Below are 23,689 nucleotides of genomic sequence, written 5' to 3' on the forward strand. Positions count from 1 at the left end.
GTTTTACCTAGGTACATTAAGGTAGGTACATCTACGGGCCGATGAGATCAATGTGGGGAAGAAGGCTTCCAATGTTAGGTGCTTCCCTAGTCAGACCAGCAGCCCCAGCGTTCTGTAGAAATTGCTTCTCAGCCCTGGAGAGTCCGACAATTCCGTCCACCAACTCCCGCGATGGACATCAACTGAAAGCGTCCACTAAAGCCACCCATTAGGCTGGCAAACATGGAAAGAAATTTGAATTTGTTTTCCTTTTCACATACCACGTTCTAAATGCAAAATGTAGGGAATTATGATTCAAACTCTGGGTCTACTATTACGGTATCGTGGGCTAATGAAATCACAATCACAATGGTGAGCTGGCTGTGTTTATTGGCTAGGTGATCGCTATTTCAGGGAACAAAAATGCCCAGAACCAATGTTTGTACAGAAGGCTTCCAGCGCTTCAGAAGGGCTTGGGCCTCTAGCTCCACATGATTTCCCACTGTGGCACCGGTAGAGATCGCATCACTCCATTAACCATTGACGAGATCATTGACTACAATTGATATGCCTTTTCCACCATGAATAATTAAGATTCCATAAGACGTCGAATTTGAAGTTTCGGCGTCGCTTTCTACCATTGTCTGATTATCGGCCCCTGTACTTCAAGACTACAGTCACGGACCGCTGGCTGGACTCTGGCTCGGACCTCCGAAACGGGAACGCGCAACGATTGACCATCTTCGCAACACACACAATCAACATTGCGACCGTGACGGTAAACTAAGTCAATCGCTATGTAGAGACGCCCGCGATCCTTCAATATCAGCACAACTTTGTTTAGGATCAATAAGCTTCTGGAACGATGAAGCGCAATCGTGTCGAACGAGGCCGTGGCACCACGGTCTGGCAGCACGAAGGATCACCGCGGAACGGCTTAGCAGCACGATGGATGATGGCGCCACGCCATTCTCATGGCTTTGGCGCAGCGGCAGTCTGCGGACCACACCTTGGTGATAGATGCAGTGGGATACGCAACGCGGTTGCCGTGGTGTAGTGATGCACGGCTAAATGAACGTCGGTATGCAGCCTTAGAACGGGTAGCTCAACAGAATCTCGGCATCGTGATTATTCTCAACGCCAGGAACGACGCTGGTCTAACGGCACAACAACCTACCATGGCCCCTCTGCTCGACTACGTCGCGAGCGACCAGCGACATGACCATGACTACGACGTTTCGCTCAAATCGAAGCTTGAGGGTTTTGCTGCCAGTGCTCTTGATATCAGCCTGGACAAGTTTCGAAAACAATCTTACAAAACATGGCTTGCACTGGGTGGAGATTCTCTTACGGCCGTCAATTTTATGGGCTCTTGCCACGAAGAAGCTGGGATTGAGGTCGATATTCCTGATATTTTGCAGTCTGGAAGTGTTGCGGATTTGATCGACCGTATTGCACGATCTCACCAAACCAAGGAATCGACTAGCAACGGCACCACAGAGTTATCCCAAAATGGCCACGGCAATGGAAGCGGTAATTTGTCAAGCAACGGAAACTGCAAAGACGTGACGCCTGGAGGTCTGAGCGACGTCTTACAGGATTCGCTCGACGAGATTCAAGGCGTCGGGCCTTGCTCCCCCATGCAGGAAAACTTCCTTGCCCTCCAAAGCATGGATAGTCGGGCATACCAGCTACAGCTCGCGGCGAGAATATCTTCCACCAACCCTGCAATCGTAGTTAATCCCGAATCCATTAAACAGTCATGGTCAGCTGTGGTGAAAAGGCATGTTGCTCTACGAACAACATTCGTGGAGAGTGTGGATCGTCCTGGAAGGTTTGACCAGGTTGTGTGGAGTGATCTCAGTCCCCAAATCAGCATTCTGCCCCTTCATGAGGCCGAAAGCAAGACGTCTCATCAATATGGCTCCGGATCTCCCTATCATTTGGTACTTGCACAGGTTACGGGTGCCCAAACGTTCATGAAGTTGTTCATCTCTCATATTATAATGGATGGCGTCTCCACAGAGATCTTACTCCGCGATCTCTGTAGAGCACTTGCAGGAATACTTCCAGTGGAGGAATCGCTGAAGTATGAAGACCTTTTGTATGCTCAACAACCTGATACTTCATCTGAGACTCTGTCGTATTGGTCTCAATACCTGCTGCCAGTCGAAAGTACCTTTTTGAGCAGCCCAAACTCGAGAACAAGCCCAACTGGACCATATTCGATACACCAAGACATGCAAATTTCCCCAGAATTGGCACGGAATCTTTCAGAGCAACACAACACGACTCTGGTCAACGCTTGCCAAGTCGCATATGCACTTGTACTACGCTCTTATACCGGCGCGGATAACGTTTGCTTCTCTTACACAACCTCAGGCCGACACAAACGTATCAAGGGTCTTCACGACGCCGTCGGTAACTTTGTCAACACCCTTCCATGCCGCGTTGATTTCAGCGAAACGAAAACAGTGGTCGAGGCATTGCGACGTATGCAAGGCGATTTCCTGAGCAGCTTGCCTTACCAAGGAGCCAGCTTGACCGACAAACGGGAGATGAGCGGGTCCTCTTTGCACCAGCTCAGCGATTCACTCTTGTCCTTCCATCGCGCACCGCACGATACGGTGCTTGCAAGGGCAGGGTTCGATGTAGATGTTGTGTCGTGGGAGTCTTCATCAGATGTAAGTGACACGTCCGGGAGGGTCCACTAAAGCTGGAGCTAACAGTTCATCTACAGTATAATTATACCCTAATGATCAAAATGGACCAACAAAGGCTGGGGCTCAGATTTGATGTGTGGGAGTCGCTTATATCCAGGGATGACGCCCTGAATATACTGCAACTTTTCCGCGACAGTTTAGATTTCGTGCTTCAAAATAGCAGTCAGCCTTGCTTGGATTTCATAGGACTAACAGCGCACGACCAGTCGGCAATAATCTCCAGCAACCAAAGTCCACCAGCTATTGTGCGCGACTGTGTCCACGACCAGGTCTGGGCTACGGCAATTCGACAGCCTGATAGACCGGCTATATGCGCGTGGGATGGTGAGCTAACGTATAGCGAATTGGGTATTGCAACCCGCCGCCTCGCTACATATCTTGTCAGCCTTGGGGTGGGACGTGAAGTGAACGTCGGCTTGTGCATGGACAAGTCACTTTGGGCACCGGTTGTGATGTTGGCGATCTTGCAAGCTGGAGGTGTGGTGGTGCCCTTTGGGAATCAACATCCACCCAATCGGATCCAGACAATGGCGGATAATGCCACCGTAACCATACTTTTGGCTGATAGAGAGCACACCCAAAGGCTAGCGGGAGTCATTCCTCGTATCATTGAAGTTGATGGCAGCTTCATAGGCCAGCTACCAACATCAAACGCCGTTCCTTGGCCCAAAGTCTCGCCAGAAGATACAGCTTGGATTGTGCACACTTCTGGTAGCACTGGGGTCCCAAAGGGAGTCGTCCTACAGCACCAGGCATTATGCACGCCAATGCAGACTCATTCGGCTCGTTATGGTATGGGACCTTGGACGCGGGCTCTACAGTTCTCTGCGCATACATTTGACGTTACCATTATGGACATATTTACAACTCTAACGTTCGGGGGATGTGTATGCATTCCTTCGGAAAGCCAGAGGGTTGATGATCTTGGAGCGGCCATCAAAACCTTGGGGGTGACTTTTGCCACTTTGACTCCCACTGTTGCTTCATTGCTCGATCCACAGGATCTGCCTACACTGAATACGTTGATTACGACTGGTGAGGCTCTGACGCCTGCTGTTGCCCATCCGTGGCTAGAGGTGGGAAAAGTCAAATTTTTCAACGCCTACGGTCCATCCGAATGTACGTATACATCGACAATCAATGGACCCCTGACTAGTTCCGAGGAGGCCACATCCGTTGGTTTCCCAGCTGCGAATTGCCTGTGGATAACAGATCCCCGCGATTTTAATAGGCTGAGTCCTATTGGCGCCATTGGCGAATTGTTAGTCGAAGGCCCAATCGCACGGGAATACCTACATGATCCAGAGAAGACGGCGTCATTCTTTGTCATAGACCCGGGTTTCGTCAAAAAGCTTGGTCTAGCACCCGGACGACGCATGTACCGCACAGGCGATCTGGTCCGGCAGGCTAAGGATGGTTCCTTGATCTACCTAGGCCGTAAAGATACCCAGATAAAGATCCGGGGCCAGCGGGTGGAGATTTTGGAGATCGAGAACCGGATTGCACAGTCCCTACCTGGCAATTCACGCGTATGCGTGGATTTGGTTCAAGCACACAGTTCCTTGGGGTCATCGCTGCTTATAGCGGCAATCGAGATGCCAGAAGTGGCTTCGCAAGGAAGCTCGGTAGCAGGAACACTTTGCGATCCTTCTGAAGACCTGAAAGATCTATTACAGAAGCTGCGATCAAAACTTCTTGATGAATTTCCTCTATACATGGTTCCTAGCCATTTCGTGCCCTTCCTGACTTTTGCGACATCTGCGTCGGGGAAGCTGGACAGGCGCGTTATGCACACGATACTCGAGCGATTGACAGAAAGTCAGTTGTCACGCTTCAACAAGACCGCTGTCCAAGACCCCATATCAACAGAGACAGAAAAGACTCTCCAGGGAATTTGGGCCGTAGCTCTTGGACGCCCCTCTGAGGAAATCAGCAGGAACGACCATTTCGTGCAGCTTGGCGGTGACTCTGTAGTTGCCATGCGCATGACTGCAATTGCCAGGAGGAGTAATATCTCACTTTCCGTCGCCGACATCATTCGAAATCCCCGTCTGGCCGATATGGCGCGCGTTATGGATGGTTCTGCGGACGCAGCGGAACGTGCCGCCAAGGAGGACCCGGAGCCATTTGCGCTGTGGAGCGGATTTCTCAAAGAAAGCGAGGAAGAACAGAAGAGACGATTGACCAGAGTGGCTGAGCAGTGCAATATCCTTCCGAGTCTTGTGATAGATGTATACCCAGCCTCGCCACTCCAGGAAGCTTTGATGGCAATGACGTCTCAGCAATCTGGAACATATGTCGTGCAACAAGTATTCCGCCTTGATTCAAAAGTTAACCTGGAGCAATTTGAAAAGTCCTGGACCGAGGTTGCAGCATCACTGGCCATTTTGCGAACCCGTATCGTTTATACGCCTGACTCCGGCTCGGTACAAGTAGTAATACAAGATTCGCCACCGTGGGCAACTGCATCCAATCTCTCAAGCTTTCTTGACAAAGATCGGGTGGCACCATTCACGTATGGCACACCCTTACATCGGTTCGCGATAGTTGATGACTCAACAAGGAATGCTCATGGGTCTCGTGAGCGGTATTTCGTATGGACAGCCCATCACTCTGCTTATGATGCACACACTATCACAAGAATATTCGAGACATTCGCTAGGGTATTCCAGGGACGTCCATACGATACTGAAACCCCTCTTCCACGATTCATGCGTTATCTCGAAGAGAACAACCAGAACGGAGGATGGGAGCGCTCCGCAACGTACTGGAAGAAGGAACTAGACGGAGCACAGCTGGCACGATTTCCAGAGGTTCCAAGTCCCTCTTATCGACCGTTTGCCGGTGGTAGACTGAGACACCGCTTACAACAGCTTCAGAGACCAGGTGGAGATAAGAAATACAGCAATCGTGTTTCAGTCGCTACTATCTTGCGAGCAGCGTGGGCCTTGGTAGTTGCTAGCCGCACTGGAAATGACGAAGCTTTGTTTACAGAAGTACTTTCAGGCCGCGATCTTCCAGTACCAGGCATTGATGACGTCGTAATGCCCACGGTCACCTCCGTGCCCACCAGAATTCGAACTGATCGGAAGAAAGCGGTTGTGGAATACCTCTCCCTAGTTGAGTCCCAGAGCAGAAATACGGCGCCCTATGCACAATTTGGTCTTGCCAATATTCGTCGTGCTGTTCCAGGCCTTGGTCACGACTTCGATCCTGGACACCTCTTCATTGTGCAGCCGGGGCCACCCTTGAACCATATCGCACTCGCTGAGATGGTGGGTGTTGAGACAATCAAAACGGAGATACAAAACTTTGAGGGTTATGCGCTAGTTGTGGAATGCACACTCGACACTGACGGAGCTGGGATACATGTTGAAATGCGGTTTGATGAAGCAGTTCTCTCCTCATCGCAAGCAGTGGCACTTATGGCTCAACTAGAGCACGTTGCCCACACATTGCAGGCTTATAACCGCCCAGACCCAGTTTTAGATCATTCTGAGCGAAGCGTCGCAATCGAAGAACTAGATTTGGTCAGCTCGGAAGACAAAGAGAAGCTGCTGAAGTGGAACGGACCATCTCCGAATGCAATCCAGTCCACTTTAGACCAGCTTGTCAGAGAAAAGATGGCGAAAACTCCCCATTCTCTTGCAGTTTGCTCATGGGATGGTGACCTTACTTATTCGCAGCTAGACGCTGCTGCCGAGAGTTTAGCACAGCACCTCGTCTTGCTAGGGGTTGGTCCTGAGAGCTTGGTCGGGCTATGTATGGATAAATCCAAGTTTGCAGTTGTGTCAGCATTGGCGATCCAACGCGCCGGTGGTGCTGTTACACCTCTCGGTGTGCAGTACCCTATTGCTCGGATCCAGACTATACTGATGGATGCCAATATCTCCGTGGTCTTGGTCGACATTGCCCAGTCGAAACGCTTCAACACGCTTGTTTCCAACTGTGTTGTAGTCAACAACGATTTACTAGGCTCCCTACTAGCCCAGGACATGACTGCACTCTCGCGAGCTAGTCCGAGCACGTCCGCATGGGTCATCTATACATCAGGGAGTACTGGTGTGCCCAAAGGGGTGGTACTTGAGAACCAAGCCCTGTGCTCGAGCATCCTTGCTCACGGAACGCGCTTTGGATTTACACCCTCGACGAGGACTTTTCAATTCTCCGCATTCACCTTCGATAACGCCATTCAAGACTTCTTTACTACCTTGGCCTTTGGAGGTTGTGTTTGCATACCGTCTGAGCAGGATCGCATGAACGATCTGGCCTCTGCGATGAAGGACCTCGCGGTGACATTCTCAAGCTTCACACCAACAGTTCTCTCTCTGCTAGATCCAGAGAGCGTTCCAATCTCACTAGAGTGCATCGCTCTCGTTGGCGAGGCAGTGAAACCTGCTGTGGTCCAGCCCTGGCTTGGACGTGTCAAACTGATCAACGCCTATGGGCCAGCTGAATGCAGTATTCACTCCGCCATCAATGATCCAATGCTTTTCTCAGAAGATGCATCTATCATTGGATATCCTGTGTCGAACCACCTATGGGTAACGAATAGCCGTGACCACAACTCTCTTGTTCCCATCGGAGCTCCAGGCGAATTGCTAATCGAAGGACCTACACTCGCCCGTGGGTACCTGAACGATAATGCCAAGACCTCAAAGTCCTTCGTACTCGATCCAGACTTCATCAAACCACTCCATCTGCCACCTGGACGCCGTATGTATCGGACTGGCGACCTCGTCCGACAACGCAGTGATGGTAGACTGGTCTATCTTGGCCGCCTGGATACTCAAATGAAAGTACGAGGTCAGCGTATTGAGGCAGGTGAGATCGAGTCACACATTGTCAGTCTTCAACCGCAGATCCGACAAGCTTGTATAGACCTCGTACAAGTCCAAAGCGGTGCCGACTCAACCCTTCTGGCAGCAGTGGAACTTCTGAACGGTTTCCAGGTCGATGACGACAATGTCGAGCGTGATGAGGCTCTTGATGGCATAGAACTTCCAGAGTTCATTTCCCGCCCTTCACGCTATCTCAATACTATGCTAGGAGAACTCCGCAACAAGCTCCTTCAAGTTCTACCTCCATTTATGGTCCCGACACATTTCATACCCCTAAGCCTCCCGGTGAATGCATCAGGCAAATTGAATCGGCAAGCAACGAGAGCGATTCTCGAAGCTCTTACTCGTGAGCAACTGAGAGCATTCTCAGTCGACCAGAAGAATACGGGAGAGGATCGAATGCTATCAGAGACTGAGATACAGCTGCGTCTCCTTTGGGCGGAGGTGCTAGGTCTTCAAGTCGAAGAAATTGGTGGCGCGAATGATGATTTTATTCAGCTCGGGGGTGACTCTGTGGTGGCTATGAGGCTTGTTGCCGCAGCGCAGAGGGCACCAATACCAATGCAGCTTGGAGTTGCTGAGATTCTCCAAAATCCGCGCCTTGAGGATATGGCACGAGTATCAAGTGAACACACATCTGCAGCTATCAAGGCGTCGGAAGCGGATCCAGTGCCATTCGAGCTTTGGGATGGCTTCCAAGGTGCAGGCGAAAATGAGCAAGAAGAACGGCTTACCGCTGTCATCGAGCAATGCGATGATCTTACAAACCTTGATGAAATAGTTGATGTATATCCCTCGACCCCTCTCCAGGAAGGCTTGATGGCCGTCACATTCCAACAGCCGACCGCTTACGTTGCACAGCAAGTGTTCCGGTTGGGAGCAGATGTCGATATTCCGCGCCTGCAACGGGCATGGGAACAAATAAGCAACAAACTGGCAATCCTCCGCACTCGAATGGCATACACCGCGGGCGGTTCCGTGCAATTTGTTGTGAGGACAGCATTGCGATGGGAATTTCAGTCTGGTCTTCAAACTTACCTGGAGCATGATAAATCAGTCCCTTTCTCATATGGGACGCCGCTTCACCGCTTAGCGATCGTTCAGGATGACTCGAATAGATACTTCGTTTGGACAGGACATCACGCAGCATATGATGGCTGGTCATTACTACGCATCTTCCGCATGCTTGTTCAAGTCTATCAGACAGGCGAGGATAGTTTGGCAGTGGTTCCGGTCTCGCGCTTTGTCAGATACCTGCAAGAGAGAGACGAGCATGCCACAGCAGCTTATTGGGGCGGTCAACTTGAAGGGGCCGAACTGATCCAGTTTCCTCCACTTCCAAGCCCAAATTATCAGCCCCACGCCGACAGTTTTCTCCAAATCCGGCTCGACGGGTTCTGTGGGGAGCATGTCACCAGTAGCACCCTTCCCAAGGCCGTCCTCCTGCGAGCAGCATGGGCCGCGACTGTCGCGACTTACACCGGGGCCTCTGAAGCAATAATCAATGTCGCGTTAAGTGGCCGCGATGCACCCGTTCCCGACATTGGTAACATTATTGGACCAACGGTTACCACAGTGCCGGTCCGGATAAAGGCCCACAACGATCAGTCAGTAGATGCCTTCCTAGATGCCGTTGACCAGCAAGCCAAGGAAATGGTCCCTTTTGCGCAGATTGGATTGCATGGAATTCGGAATGTGGTGTCAGGATTGGATTCAGATTTCGATCCAGGACACCTATTCATAATCCAGCCAGCACCCACGGGCGGCGAACTAGAGGCGCTCGACGCTATCGGCCTCCACCTTGACACCGCAATCACAGACAGGCCGGACTTTGGTGGATATGCGCTTGCCGTAGACTGTATAGTCGATGCTGACAGCATCAACATGGAGTTTCGCTATGACAGCCACGTGCTCCCACACGAAAGAGCAACGGCTATTCTGTCACAGTTCGAGCACACTTTCCGCCAATTGGAGTTACACGGTAGCAAACATGTCATCGCCGACCTTGACCTCTTCAGCCCAGCTGATGCCGACACTGTGCGTGGATGGAACCAACGTCCACTATCAGCGAAGCAAGCATGCATCCATGAGCTAATACGCGTGACGGCCGAAGAAAACCCACAGTCTCCAGCTGTTAATGCATGGAATGGGGAGTTCACATATGCAACTCTCTATGCCACGGCCCGTAAGCTTGCCAGTCACCTGTCGAGCGATTGCGGAGTTGGTCCAGAGGTCACCGTCGGCCTGTGCATGGATAAATCGCGCTGGGCTGTCGTCTCTATGCTGGCTATCCTCATGGCAGGTGGCGTCGTGGTACCGTTGGGGGTCCAGCAGCCACTGGCCAGGGTGGGAACTATTACGATGGACTCGAAGATCTCCACCATTCTGGTCGATAATATGCAGTCCACAAGGCTTGTAGGTCTTGAGGGTATTTCACCACGCTTGATCGTCATGGACGCTGCTTTCCTAGAGAAGCTGCAGTCACCCCAAGCTTCAGGGCCGATCTGCGACGCGGTTTCACCCGGTAACGCGGCCTGGATTGTGTATACATCTGGAAGTACTGGAGTACCCAAAGGTGTAGTTCTCGAACATCAAGCGCTTTGTAGCAGTATCCATGCACACGGCCCTCGCTTCGGACTCGATACTAGTACTAGAGCTCTTCAGTTCGCTGCTCACACTTTTGACGCTGTCATTGAAGACATCTTCTCTGTGTTGGTATTTGGTGGCTGTGTTTGTGTCCCATCCGAAGGCCAGCGTCTCAATGAACTCACTGACACCATTCGTGACTTCAATGTCAATTTCGTGAATATCACATCAACCGTGGCATCACTTATCGACCCAGCTGATGTGCCCATGATAAAAACTCTGTAAGATACACGAGGCCCTTTCTTCACATAGGTTATCAAGCACAGACACTAATGAGAAACCTTAGGCTCTTTGGTGGCGAGACGGTCAGCCCTGCGGTTGTAGAGAAGTGGCTTGGGCATGCGAAAATGATGAATTCCTATGGCCCATCAGAATGTTGCGTTGATGTTAGCTGCTCGGCACCTATCATGCACCCACGTGACGCTCACACTGTCGGGTTCCCGCTTGACGTATCCTTCTGGGTCACCAGCCAATCTGACTACAATCGTCTTGTTCCTGTTGGGACGCCTGGGGAGTTACTCGTGGAAGGCCCGCTTCTCGCAAGAGGATACCTCAACGACCCAGGTAAAACCGCCGAGGCATTTGTTTGGGATCCAGAATTCGTCACACGTCTCGGCTTATCAACTGGCCGTCGTATGTACAGGACTGGAGACCATGTACAACAAAACCCCGATGGGTCGCTCATTCACCTTGGGCGGATTGATTCCCAGATCAAAATCCGTGGCCAGAGAGTAGAGGCTGGTGAGGTGGAAAGCAATATTGTGCGATGCCACCGCGAAGTTCGAGGCGCGTGTGTGGATCTGATACGGCCAAGAGACATATCTGGAGATCCGATATTCATGGCAGCGATCGACGTTGGTGAATATGGACGGGATGAGAACGATGACCAGGGTAGTCTACCCCCACAAATACTACGCCAGCCGACACAAGCCCTACGCATAATGATCCAGAGCCTCCGGGCGGATCTACTATCGGTCCTGCCGCGGTACATGGTACCCTCTTTCGTGCCAATGACGAGCCTTCCAGTCAACGTCTCCAGCAAGTTGGACAGACGGGCTACACGTGAAGTTCTTAGTGGCCTGAGCCGAGAAGAACTTGGGGCGTTTGAAAAAGCACCTGAAAGTGCTGAATCCAGGCCTTTGTCTCCCATGGAGAACCAACTTCGCGAAATCTGGGTTGAAGTACTCGGATGCTCACCCAACCTAGGCCCTGAAGACCATTTCATCCTGCTCGGGGGCGACTCCATCACAGCAATGCGCCTTGTTACCGTCGCTCAAAAAGTCGACATCCACGTCGGAGTGGCAGATGTGCTTCAAAACCCGCGCTTATCGGATTTGGCCCGGGTCGCTGAGAGCTACGATAGCGCAAAAGCTGCCGAGGAGGATCCATCTGCGTTTGAGCTCTGGGATGATTTCACGTCTCTCAGAGCGGACTTGCAGCAAGAATGGCTTACAACCATTGCCGAGCGATGTGGGGGACTTATGTCACAGGACATTGAGGATGTGTATCCATCGACACCTCTTCAGGAAGGCCTAATGGCGATGACGGCTCAGCAGCCTGGAGCCTACGTGACGCAGAATCTCTTCCGCATCCAAGGCATTGACGTACCGCGCTTCAAGGCAGCTTGGGTGAAACTGATGGATTTGCTCACCATCCTACGTACACGCATAGTCTACCATAGGACTCAGTCGGGCGCTCTGCAAGTAGTAGTGCGCAAAGCTTTAGACTGGAACGAAACAACCGACTTGCAAAATTATCTAGCACAAGATCTTGCGTTGCCGTTCGCGTATGGAACGCCACTTCATCGGCTAGCAATCATTCTGTCTGCGAATGGCGAGGCAGAGCACTTCGTATGGACTCAACATCACAGCGGCTACGACGGATATCAGAATGCTCTGACACTCAAAATGCTTTCTCAACTCTACCAGCACGGAGTTGATCAACACCATCGTCCAACGCCAGTCTCTCGTTTCATGAAATATCTGCAACAGGCAGCTGACGGCACGAATGGCCCCGCTTACTGGAAACAGCAGTTGGAGGGTGCCCAAGTAACGCGGTTTCCTCCTCTCTTAAACCGGGCCCACCGGCCACAGGCAGCCAACGTACTCCATGCGCAATTAGAGCCCGACAAGAACTTGGGAGTCACATTGCCCACTTTGCTACGGGCTGCGTGGGCCGCTACGGTCGCCACATACACTGGCTCACAAGAGTCTGTGTTGAACGTGGCCCTCTCTGGACGCGATCTACCGCTTGCCGATATCGCGAGCATAGTGGCCCCGACGGTGACGACCGTTCCAGTAAGAATTCGAGTAGATCCGAAACAGACGGTATCCAAATTCTTGGCTGAAGTAGAGGATCAAAGCAAACAAATGGTTCCTTACATGCACTTTGGAATCCAGAATATCCGCAAAACCGCAGGCCTAGGTCAGGACTTCGAGCCGGGCCATCTGTTCGTTGTTCAGCCCGCTTTTACCGACGATAGCCTGGAAGGTATCGGCCTGGAGGAACCAACTGTTGTAAACAATGCCGGTTTCAGTGGTTACCCTCTTATCGTGCAATGCACGGTCAATGCCGATGCGAGGGATGTGAATGTCGAGGTTCAGTTCGACGAAAAGGTACTCCCACTGTCTCGAGCAGAGGCACTTGTCGCTCAATTCGAGCACTTTTTGCAGTTGCTATCTACCCATGGTCGCCCAGGAGCGCCACCGTGCTCAATGGGTCAACTAAACCTTCTCAATCCCATTGATGCTGCTACGTTGCGACAACTGAATCAAGAAACGCCAAAAGCCCACCAGAAACTGATCCACGACTTGGTCAAGTCGACAGTTGATCAGCAACCATCGGCGCCAGCTGTAAGTGCCTGGGATGGAGAGCTCTCGTATGGGGAACTCGATGGCGCAGCTCGCAGGCTTGCTCACCACTTAGTTACCCTTGGTGTCAGACCCGAAGTTAAAGTAGGGGTTTGCATGGATAAATCCCGCTGGGCTGTCGTGTCAATGTACGCAATTCTCCAAGCAGGGGGTGTTGTCGTACCGCTTGGTGTTCAGTTTCCAGTTAGTCGATTGGCAACGATAATAGCCAACGCGGAGGTTGCAGTCACCCTCTTGGATAGTGCGCAGGCAGTGAGACTGGAGGGCGTGGCGCCACAGCCAACGGTAGTCGATGCCAGCTTTCTTGGGCGCTTGGCCATTGGCAATGATACGATGCCTGCCTGCACAGAAATATCTCCAAGCAATGCTGCTTGGATTGTATACACATCTGGTAGCACCGGCACTCCGAAAGGGTCTGTTCTGGAGCACAAGGCACTGTCTACCAGTCTTCTCACCCACGGGCCACTGCTCAATTTCGGGCCTCAAACGCGAGCGCTCAACTTCAGTGCTTATACTTTCGACATCACGATCCAGGATCTATTTACCACATTGATATTTGGGGGTTGTGTATGCGTTCCGTCAGAATTCCAACGGCTCAACGACCTAGAGGCCGTGATACGGTCATTACAGGTCAACACTCTCCACCTCACAACGACCGTTGCATCTCTTATCACTCCGGCTAGCGTCCCTCTCGTCAAGTCTGTTATTTTTGGAGGCGAAGCCGTCACACCGGCTGTCGTTGATATGTGGCTTGGGCATGCGACACTCATAAACACGTATGGTCCTTCTGAGTGTTGTATCAATTCGTCATATAGTCTGCCGATACAGAGACCAGAGGATGCATCGGTCGTAGGCTTCCCTGTTGCCGGGTGCTTTTGGGTTACTGATGTTAACGACTACAACCGTCTCTGTCCACTGGGAGCGCCTGGACAGCTTTTGATTGAGGGCCCGCTGCTTGCACGCGAGTATCTGGGGGCATCAGAGAAAACAGAAACATCATTTATTGTTGATCCAGGCTTTGTTTCAACACTGGGCTGGGCGACAGATTCTGGACCACGTCGTATGTACTGCACGGGGGATCTTGTCCGTCAAAATAGCGACGGCTCGCTTGTGCACCTCGGTCGCTGTGATGCGCAAATCAAGATCCGAGGCCAGGTAAGCGACTCTTGAATGCCTTGATCCTCGGTTCCAAACTCCTTCTTCTACGTTTTTTGTATGGCCGAATATAATGCTAACCAACCTGCGCAGCGCGTGGAGACGGGTGAGATAGAGAGCCATATTACACGAGTAGAGTCAAAGATCCAGAGGGTATGCGTAGACCTCGTACATCCAAGCGACAGTATATCTGGCGAACCTGTTCTTCTTGCGGCTCTCGAAATGCAAGCGGACCAATGTAGTCCGAACGGCAGCCATGAAGCATGCGTACCAGCCCCGGCCAATGGGGCCATTCCGCCCACATCTCACTTTCACACTATGGTCCAGAAAGTCCGGAGTGCCCTTGGACTTGTGCTGCCATTCTACATGATACCACATCATTTCGTGCCATTTTCAAGCTTGCCTATGAACGCCTCCGGAAAACTGGACCGTCGAGCGATTTGTGATGTCCTCTCAGGCCTGAGTTACAGTCAGCTTGGAGCATATGACCGATCGCTCAACGCCGAAGATAGGCCACTCACATTTATGGAACAACAACTCCAGGTGCTCTGGGCCGAGGTCCTGGGTCGACCTGCAGGAACTATCAACGCAGATGACGACTTCATTCGTCTTGGAGGCGATTCAGTCACTGCAATGAGGCTCGTTGCGCTAGCGCAAAGGAAGCGGATGAATCTCGGAGTCGCAGACATTTTGCAGAACCCCCGTCTCGCTGACTTGGCCAGTGTAGCAGAGGAGTACGGGGAAAGAGCGCTCAGAGTCGCTCAGGCGGACCCTACACCATTCGAGCTCTGTCGTGTTGATGCAACGGACCGAGAGGAATGGCTAGCTAGCCTAGCAGAGCAGTGTGGCGTTGCCCCAAGTTCGATCGTGGACGCGTACCCGACCACGGCCTTGCAGGAGGGTCTGATGGCTATCACAGCTCAGCAGCCGGGTGCATATGTTGCGCAAAACGTCTTTCGCATCCGACGAGATGTGGACAAGTCACAATTTATCACACATTTTCAGTCGATCTGGGCAGAGCTCATGACCATCCTCCCGATCCTAAGGACACGCATCGTCTATGCCACACAATCCGGCTCTGTCCAAATCGTTTTACCAGATCCTTTACATTGGGACATTGTTGACTCCGACTTAAGTTCTTACCTAGCCAGAGATCAAGCAGTGCCCTTTGCATATGGCACACCGCTTCACCGTCTTGCAATCGTCCGAACTTTGAGCAACAAAGACGACGCCTTCTTTGTGTGGTCAGCCCACCACGCTGGATATGACGGTGCAAGTATGCTGCAGACTTTTCAACTCCTAGCCCAGGTCTACCAAGGAGAGAAGCAGATTGCCACAGCACCCATCCCACGGTTCATCAAGTATCTAGAACAGGCAGATAAGGCACAGGCAACTGAGTACTGGAGACTGCAATTGGCAGATGCAAATCTGACTCGCTTTCCTCCTCTACCACATCCACTATACCGCCCACGCGCCGATTCTGTAGCGCAGCGGCGTATTCGCAATGGGGGAACACAGAGCGGGACGCCAGTGGCCATCCTATTGCGTGCGGCTTGGGCTATGACAATCGCTTCTTACACCGGAAGCACCGAATCCACCTCAACTGTGGCACTATCTGGCCGGGATATTCCAGTGTTGGGTATAGAGAACGCGGTTGTTCCGACTCTTGCCACTGTGCCAGTGAAAACACGCTTCGATGATCCCGCGCAGCCTGTTTCAAATTTCCTGGCCTCCGTGGAACGCCAAACTGAAGAGATGAGGCCATTCATCCATACAGGCATTCAGCATATCCGTGCAGCTGTGCCTGGACTGGGATCCGATTACGATCCGGGACATCTGTTTATCATACAGCCAATAATGGAACACGGTGATCGCAACCCACTCCAAACACTTGGCCTAGAGCCAATTGTTTCAGACAATGCAGAGTTTGGTGGATATGCGCTTGCTGTGCAGTGCACCGTCAGTATCGATCACGCTGTAGACGTTGAACTTCGATTTGACCAGGAGATAATCCCACCACCAATGGCTGAGGGTCTTCTCTCGCAGTTTGAACACCTCTTGCAGATGCTAGAGAACGGCGGAGATACTCCCATTGGGAAGCTTGACCTTTTCAATCCGGCTGATTTGGAGAGGGTTCAAAGGTGGAATAAACCCGCACTGCAAGCAGAGCCGGAGGAATCTTGCATTCATGACCTTGTACAGGTCATGGTGGACAAACAGCCGCAAGCGCAAGCTGTCTCGTCGTGGGATGGCGCGCTATCATATAGCGAGCTCAACAGAGCTGCCTGCACCTTAGCACATCACTTGGCCAGCCTCGGTGTTGGACCAGAAGTCACTGTTGGTATCTGTATGGATAAATCATTATGGGCGGTGATTTCGATGTTGGCCATCCTTCAAGCTGGCGGTGTAGTAGTTGCCCTCGGTACGCAACACCCTCCGAGCCGCATCAAAACCATCATCGCAGATGCAGATATCCATGTGGTTTTGGTCGATAAAGCGCAAGCAAAACGACTACCAGGCGTAGCGCACTCCATCGTGGTCGAGGCTTCTTTCATCGAGCAACTCCCAGCCAGCACACTGCCACCTCATTCAGGTGTATCCCCAAATAACGCAGCTTGGATCATTTACACATCTGGTAGCACTGGAACGCCAAAGGGTGTTGTGCTTGAACACAAATCACTATGCAAAGGGATCAAAAGCCACGGCACTCTGTTCGGCAACAGCTCCAAGACCCGTGCACTTCAATTTGCATCACATACCTTTGGTGTCGTCATTGAAGACATGTTCACAACGCTTATCTTTGGAGGCTGTACATGCATTCCGTCCGAGGATGAACGCCTGGACATGAAAGGGCTTGCCCATATGATGCGCCGCACTCACGTCAACTTTGTCAACTTGACATCTACTGCTGCGTCCCTGATTGATCCATGCGATGTGCCTGAGATTGAAACTATTGTACTGGGTGGCGAGGCAGTCAGACCTGCCGTAGTCAAACTGTGGAAAGGGCATGCGAAAATACTCAATGCCTATGGACAGAGTGAATGCTCCGTTGAGTCGGTCATTAGTATGCTTAGCGAAGACCGAGATGCCAGCAACATTGGTTTTCCTATCGCCGGATCCGCTGCATGGGTGGTTGATCCGTCCGATTACACCCGCCTCGTTCCAGTGGGGGCTCCAGGAGAGCTCTTGATTCAGGGGCCACTGCTAGCACGGGGCTATCTGAACGATGCGGCCAAAACAGCTGCTTCGTTCATCTCGGGGACTCCTCTTCTGACGCACCTCGGTATATCAGACTCATCTCACAATCGCATGTATTGTACGGGCGATCTCGTACGGCAGAATGCGGATGGCTCGTTGATCTACCTTGGCCGTCGTGATGGCCAGATCAAAGTGCGCGGCCAAAGGGTTGAAGTAGGCGAGATTGAGAGCCTCATAGTTCAACTTTATCCGGAAGTTTCTCACGCCTTTGTCGACTTGGTCGAATCGCAGAATGGAACCTCACCCGCCGACTTGACGCTTGTGGCCGCGATCGAACTTCAGGAAACAGGCTACACTCAGGTCGGTGAAGAAAGTAAGAAGCAGGGCTTGCCAATGACAGTCCGAGCGCCTACAAAAGATGTACTAGCCATGATACAAAGGATACGTACGGATCTACTACAGGAACTTCCCCCCTATATGGTCCCGGGCTATTTTGTCCCCATTTCAGGCCACTTGCCCATCAATGCATCGGGCAAATTGGACCGACGTGCTGCACGAGAAATCATCAAAGCCTTGACTCCAGACCAGCTCCGAGCGTTGAATAGGATACCCAGTGATCCTGGCAGGCTTCTGTCACGAACTGAAGAGCATTTACGAGCTGCTTATGCCGGAGTGCTTGGCTGCTCTCCAGAGGACATAGGACTTCATGATCAGTTCATCCAACTAGGTGGTGATTCTGTGGCTGCAATGCACGTTGCTGCAGCATGCCGCAAACGCGGCGTTAGAGTCTCTGTCCGAGACGTGCTGCAGCAACAAAGTATCTCAGCGTTGTCTACACTTGTAGAGATAAGGGCCAAAGATGGCACGTCAAACAGCTTGCCCAACATGCCAGCGGAGTCGTCCGGCGTAACGGATGCCCAGGAGAGTGTACTCAATCACCATGTTTCTCACCCAGATGTAGACATGACTTACTTTGCGATGGATGGCAAAACGACTCTGGGTGTGGAGAGGATGGTGAATGCTTGCAAGCAGCTCATCACAAGTATTGAGGCGCTTCACACAGGCTTCATCCGCAAAGATGATAAATGGGAGCGACTGGTACTCTCATCGTTCAAGCCGGAAGTTTTGGTATATGTCACGGAAGACACAATCGATCAGTGGACCGAGAGTTTCGTTCATGACCGGAAATTCGGGTCTTTTGAGCTCGGACGTCCGCTTGCAGACATTGCGATCTGCATACAAAAACAGACTGGGGCGCATCGTATACTTTTCCGCTTCTCTCACGCTATCTATGATGGCATGAGTCTTCCAAAGTTCTGGGCAATCCTTCAACAAATCTACGCTGACAACCAAACCGAGCAAACGGCATCCTTCTCGCAGTATGTCGCTCAAGTTGAGCATCGTAGATCTCAAGAAGCGTCTGGATATTGGACTCGCCTTCTACAAAACACACCAATGACGCCCATTGGGGATTCGGTTCCTCGAGATCATGAGTTTGTATGGCGGGCCCAAGTTATTGGTCCCAAGACGATAGAGCTCGGCCAAAATATCCCCATGGGTATGACCTGCGCAAGTGTCCTCAAAGCAGCATGGGCAATTGTGCTGGCCAATCATGCGGAGCGAGACCAAGTCGTATTCGCAGACATTGTATCGGGTCGTGCTGGGGTTGACTCATCCGTCGGCGACGTTGCGGGCTGTTGTGCGACTCCAATGCCAGTCTGTGTCCGGCTTGACCTTTCGTCCACATATTTAGACCTTGTACAGGCCGTGCAAAAACAGCACCTGGATAGCATGCCCTTTGAGACCTTTGGTTTCGGCCAGATTGCTCAGCATTGTACAGACTGGCCCGCAGGCACCATTCCTACGTCTGTCATCAACCACGCGCCGACACGCGTTGCCGGAAGCAAGATTGAGATAGGCGATACAGAATACACAATCTGTCAGCCAAAGCAGAGCGAGCAGGATTGGACTTACAGCAACATCCGGATTGCGTGGCAACAAGTCGATGGCGAACTAGACCTAAGTCTGGTTTATGCAGTCGACCACGTCACCAGTGAGGTCGCTCAGCGACTTTATGACGATCTCATTTTCACTATTCAGAGAATCCTTACATCACCCCATGCCTTGATTCAAGAGCAGCTGCCAACAAGCACATGACCAAGACGACTAGAAGTCGTGTTTGCTCATTGAGCCGCAGAAGAACCTGGACCACATCATTCAAACGCAGCAAGGGTAGCTTGCATCCTTTCTTTTCGTTTTTCCCTATGTTTGGTGTATATCATATTTCATAGCTACCACCACTACACAGTACCACCGGCGTTGGGCACTCTTTTTAGGGGCATTCATAATTCTCATGTTTCGTATCAAAACTACCTATGTTTATTAAATTGTTTGAATGATTATAACTCGAAGTAGTAATTGCATCAATTGTGGAATGGCGATATGTCTGCACTAGATCGCGAAATGCCCAATCTGCCTTTGTCAAGCGTCAAGTTTGTGGTTTGTCACTTCATCACAGGTTATTGTTCAAATGTCATTGTAATTCTCAAATTACATTGCGTATCTATACCCAAACGTCATCCAAACGTTAACCCTGCATCACATGATGACGCTCAATACTCCTATCTGATCTCGCACCATCCTCTTGCCCCTGTTGAACGACCTCACTACGACCACTCGCCGCCACCCCACCGCTGGTCATCTCCAGCACTCGTCTCACACGATCCGTAGTATCCTGAACCCCCCGCCTCAGAACCTCGAGCTCTCTCGCCTCGCGCGCACAACACCGGCTCAGGATAGCAATTGCCTCAATGGTCGCGGACAGCGTCGTCGTCTTTTGCTGTCGGCTCCGTTGTTGTTGTTGTTCATCCTGGACTCCTCCGCCGCCAACGGACGCTCCCCATTCTGGCCGCTCTGTGCGGCATATCCGCTGCACGGCGTCGCTAGATAGGATCCGCGTCAGGGCTGCGTATTTCTCATTGAGACCCGAGCGGTAGCGCTTTTCTACTGCGTAGTGGGGGCGCTGGCTGCTGCTGTGGCTGCTGCTGCTGGCCCTGGTACCGTGGGGCTTTTTTGCTTTGCGGGCCGTCGTGGTGGTGGCTTTGGATGGTTTGCTAGAGATTCTTTGCGCTGTACCGCCGGTTACGGACGGTGGGTTTGTTGTTGTTCGTTCTGCTGTTGCTAAATGGGCAAGATAAGCAAGCGGACTCGTAGCATGGCCACCTTTTCACGCGGCGATAAGAGGAAGTAAATACCAATAGGGTGCGCTTGTGGTGGTTGTGATTGAAGATTGAACATGGGCCAGGGAACGTTTGTGTCATACACTTGCTCCGAGTCGGGCAGGCTGCCATGAAGCAGCTCATCGTCTGTTATGGACGGGGTGTTAAAGTCGACGCCGCTGGCCAGAGCGGACAGATTGAAATCCGAGAGGTAGTTGACGGGGTCAAAGTAGTTGCTGAGATGTGGCGAGTGAATGCTCTCCAGCCTGCTGCTACGTTCGTACAGAGATGTGTGTGGTGATTGGGTGTGGTGGTTTGCAGGAGGGAGGGTCATATCAAGATGTGCGGTGACATCGGCATACATCGTGTAGAGAACGTGCTTTATGCTATCTACATACCTACCCAGCGTTAGGTCAGGGTTCATTGCCAATGGATAGTCCTGACTTATAACGGTGGTTGCAGGTCAAAGTTTAATTCCCCGCACGATCCATTATGCACTGTCTATTTTCAGATGTCCCCATTTTATAACGTTTCTACCCCAACATTATGGATTTTCTAGTTGTTATACTTGAATATCATCCTGCAGAACTCCTCAACTGAATTTAACACTTTTTGCACTCTCTAGGCAGGCTTATCTTTCTAACCGTGCCATGCCCCACTCTATGTAAACTTTCATAGATTAACTGTATGCAAACTGTGTACCTAGTACAAGGATTATTCGGATTGATGTATAAGTAACCATTGATCCCAGTATAATACGCAAACTAGTCTTTATACCCAAGTCACTGTACACATAATCGATAGGATTCGTTTAGGCTTACCATAGATCCTCCAGATCCTGCAACCTTCTTTTATCCCGCATGTAAAGATCGTAAGCTCCACAATGAATCCTACGAATCCTACAAGTTTCTTATCCCGTATATACTTCTGAGGCTCGCGAGTACCTTGTGCGGATTAACAAGTTTGCAAAGAAGAGTAAAAATGATTGAAGAAATGTTGAAATATTTCCCCCCAATTTAATCAACAAGCAATGACGAAACATATATACAGTGGTTTGATTGCGTCTTGTACTTGGGTAAATAATAATGTTGTAAGTTTCAATTAATAGTCGGGACAATGAGCAAATTCGCATGCATATTCGGGATTTGTCACACATTGAACCTTGCCTTGTCTGCTTCAATCTTGGGGGAAAGATGCTATTGCTCTATTGGACCGTCTTATGTCGCTTGTGATTTAATTGACGTAATCAATACTCACCGCAAATCACCCGGTCGCGTATATATGTATATTCAAGCCGTCCTGAACGCCTCTTTTTATTTTCCTGTTTTTCTTTTCCTTGGCTTGTTAGGATCAACTAAGCCGCCGCTTTGATTACATCTTCCCGGTGGAATGGGGTCATGTGAGATTTGATTAGCTGACTCGGACTCTGCATGCACGCTTATAAATTAAGCCGCGCAACGTGGGCTTCGCGTGGTTTGTATCCATGGTTCCTGCGAAATTCGTATAACTGCACCTCAGCATGGTTCGTATGAACGCTCTCCTAAGATCCGCAGGCTTGCCAACCTTAACCTTGTAGGATGATAATTCCTTGGAACTCGCATTTAGATTGAGGACTAGTGGAAAAAAAGAAATTCACCGGCGTACACTGCAATCGGAATCGTATAATCCTTTGAGTTGAAAAGTCTTGGTATAAGGTTATATGCGCGCACGGATGGGATACCCACAGTAGAATTACTTGTTATACTATACGACTCTATTTGATTTGTATAGCCGTGAGACGTATCATGTCTTCTATTCTGAATCAGGTCCCGCAAATTCCTGTTGACCACACTGCAACTCATGAGGACTTTGAGCTTTTTCGACGCTTGTTAAGAGTCGCACGTCTACTAAATCCACAGCAGGCCCACGACATTGGTACTTCTCTTAGCATAATTCTCTTGTCACGGATACATTCCTAACCTGCTAACAGCAAATCGCGACGTGGTTCCGCCTCCAAGAACCCATCGCAATGGAGCAGAGGGTGGGACTATTGGCAAAGGTGTCCTAGACAATCTACGACACGGCGATACAGGAGTCGATGGCTATGACATCGACCCTGATGATGACGAAGACAGCGAATATGAGGAAGAAAATGAGAAAGGTGAACAAACGGACCGACTGCACCCCCCACCAGCACCCAGTCCGCTTGCGGGACCAAACACGAAACCCATTCGGACCTCACCACGCAGACATGCCGATCACCAACCAAGCAATAACATCAAGACCGCAGCCCAGCCACAGCAACAGCAGCCTCAACAGCCGGCACAACGTCCCCACTCATCGGTGGAGAAGCGATACCGGTCTGTCGTGAATAGAAAGATCGAGGAACTGAGCGCTTTAATCCCCGCCTCCAATAGGGGCGGCAACCCATCCGATTCGAAGACGACACCGAGTCTAGACCAAGCAGTAGAGGTAATTGACAAGGTGCCTACCAAGTCGATAGTCTTGGATAGGGCGATGCGGCATCTGGAACAACTCGTGTCCGAGTATAATCAGAGCACGTGCGAACGTGATGAGCTGAGGGGGAAGCTGCAGGCTTGGCTTGACAATGTTCCGGTGCAAGATACATCAGAGACTGTTGGTGTATAGAGTCGTGACTGCAAATAATGATTACTGGTTATACATGCAATTATATTTACAACGATAAGTTGTTTCAAGTTTTCTGTCTCACTCCCCATTATGCTAGAGCCGGGGCCGAGGAAATAAATATCACCATAGTGGATCTCGCTGTGGGCTTAGAAGGCTGATCCCTTTCCCTGCTGCAAGTTTTAAGCCTTTTCGAATTTGCCTTCTGAAATCGCGAATACTGCCTGGGGGCTTGCTAAACGATATTTCAGTCAAAATGACCATTTCTTCATTCCTTATTATATGTTTGCAACTTCCAAAATCCGGCAATCCACAAATCTGGAAGCCTGTGCAACATGATCTGTGTTTTTCATTCTCATCACTAAGAGAGAATGAAATTATCGGTTTTTGAATGAAACTTTATTTTTTTTACGTCAGGCCACAATCAGTCGGTG

The 23,689-nt window shown here is 50.9% G+C and overlaps 3 protein-coding genes across 3 annotated transcripts; 2 read left to right on the plus strand and 1 right to left on the minus strand.

The window, feature by feature from the left end:
* Positions 1 to 953: 953 nt before the first annotated feature.
* On the plus strand, positions 954 to 19,569 carry PFICI_00152 (uncharacterized protein; the record flags this gene model as incomplete). Its single annotated transcript, XM_007828733.1, has 4 exons — positions 954 to 2,663; positions 2,720 to 10,410; positions 10,476 to 14,214; positions 14,308 to 19,569. The coding sequence occupies 4 exons, from the start codon at positions 954 to 956 to the stop codon at positions 19,567 to 19,569; spliced, it is 18,402 nt and encodes a 6,133-aa protein (XP_007826924.1).
* Positions 19,570 to 19,999: 430 nt separating this feature from the next.
* Positions 20,000 to 20,994, minus strand: PFICI_00153 (uncharacterized protein; the record flags this gene model as incomplete). Its single annotated transcript, XM_007828734.1, has 2 exons — positions 20,000 to 20,592; positions 20,667 to 20,994. 2 exons carry the CDS (start codon positions 20,992 to 20,994, stop codon positions 20,000 to 20,002), a joined length of 921 nt encoding a protein of 306 aa, XP_007826925.1.
* A 1,420-nt stretch (positions 20,995 to 22,414) lies between these two features.
* Positions 22,415 to 23,258, plus strand: PFICI_00154 (uncharacterized protein; the record flags this gene model as incomplete). Its single annotated transcript, XM_007828735.1, has 2 exons — positions 22,415 to 22,544; positions 22,600 to 23,258. The coding sequence occupies 2 exons, from the start codon at positions 22,415 to 22,417 to the stop codon at positions 23,256 to 23,258; spliced, it is 789 nt and encodes a 262-aa protein (XP_007826926.1).
* Between the last annotated feature and the right edge of the window lie 431 nt (positions 23,259 to 23,689).

This window comes from Pestalotiopsis fici (genome assembly GCF_000516985.1).
Source record: "Pestalotiopsis fici W106-1 unplaced genomic scaffold PFICI_Scf_1, whole genome shotgun sequence".
NCBI classification, from domain to species: Eukaryota; Fungi; Ascomycota; class Sordariomycetes; order Amphisphaeriales; family Sporocadaceae; genus Pestalotiopsis; species Pestalotiopsis fici.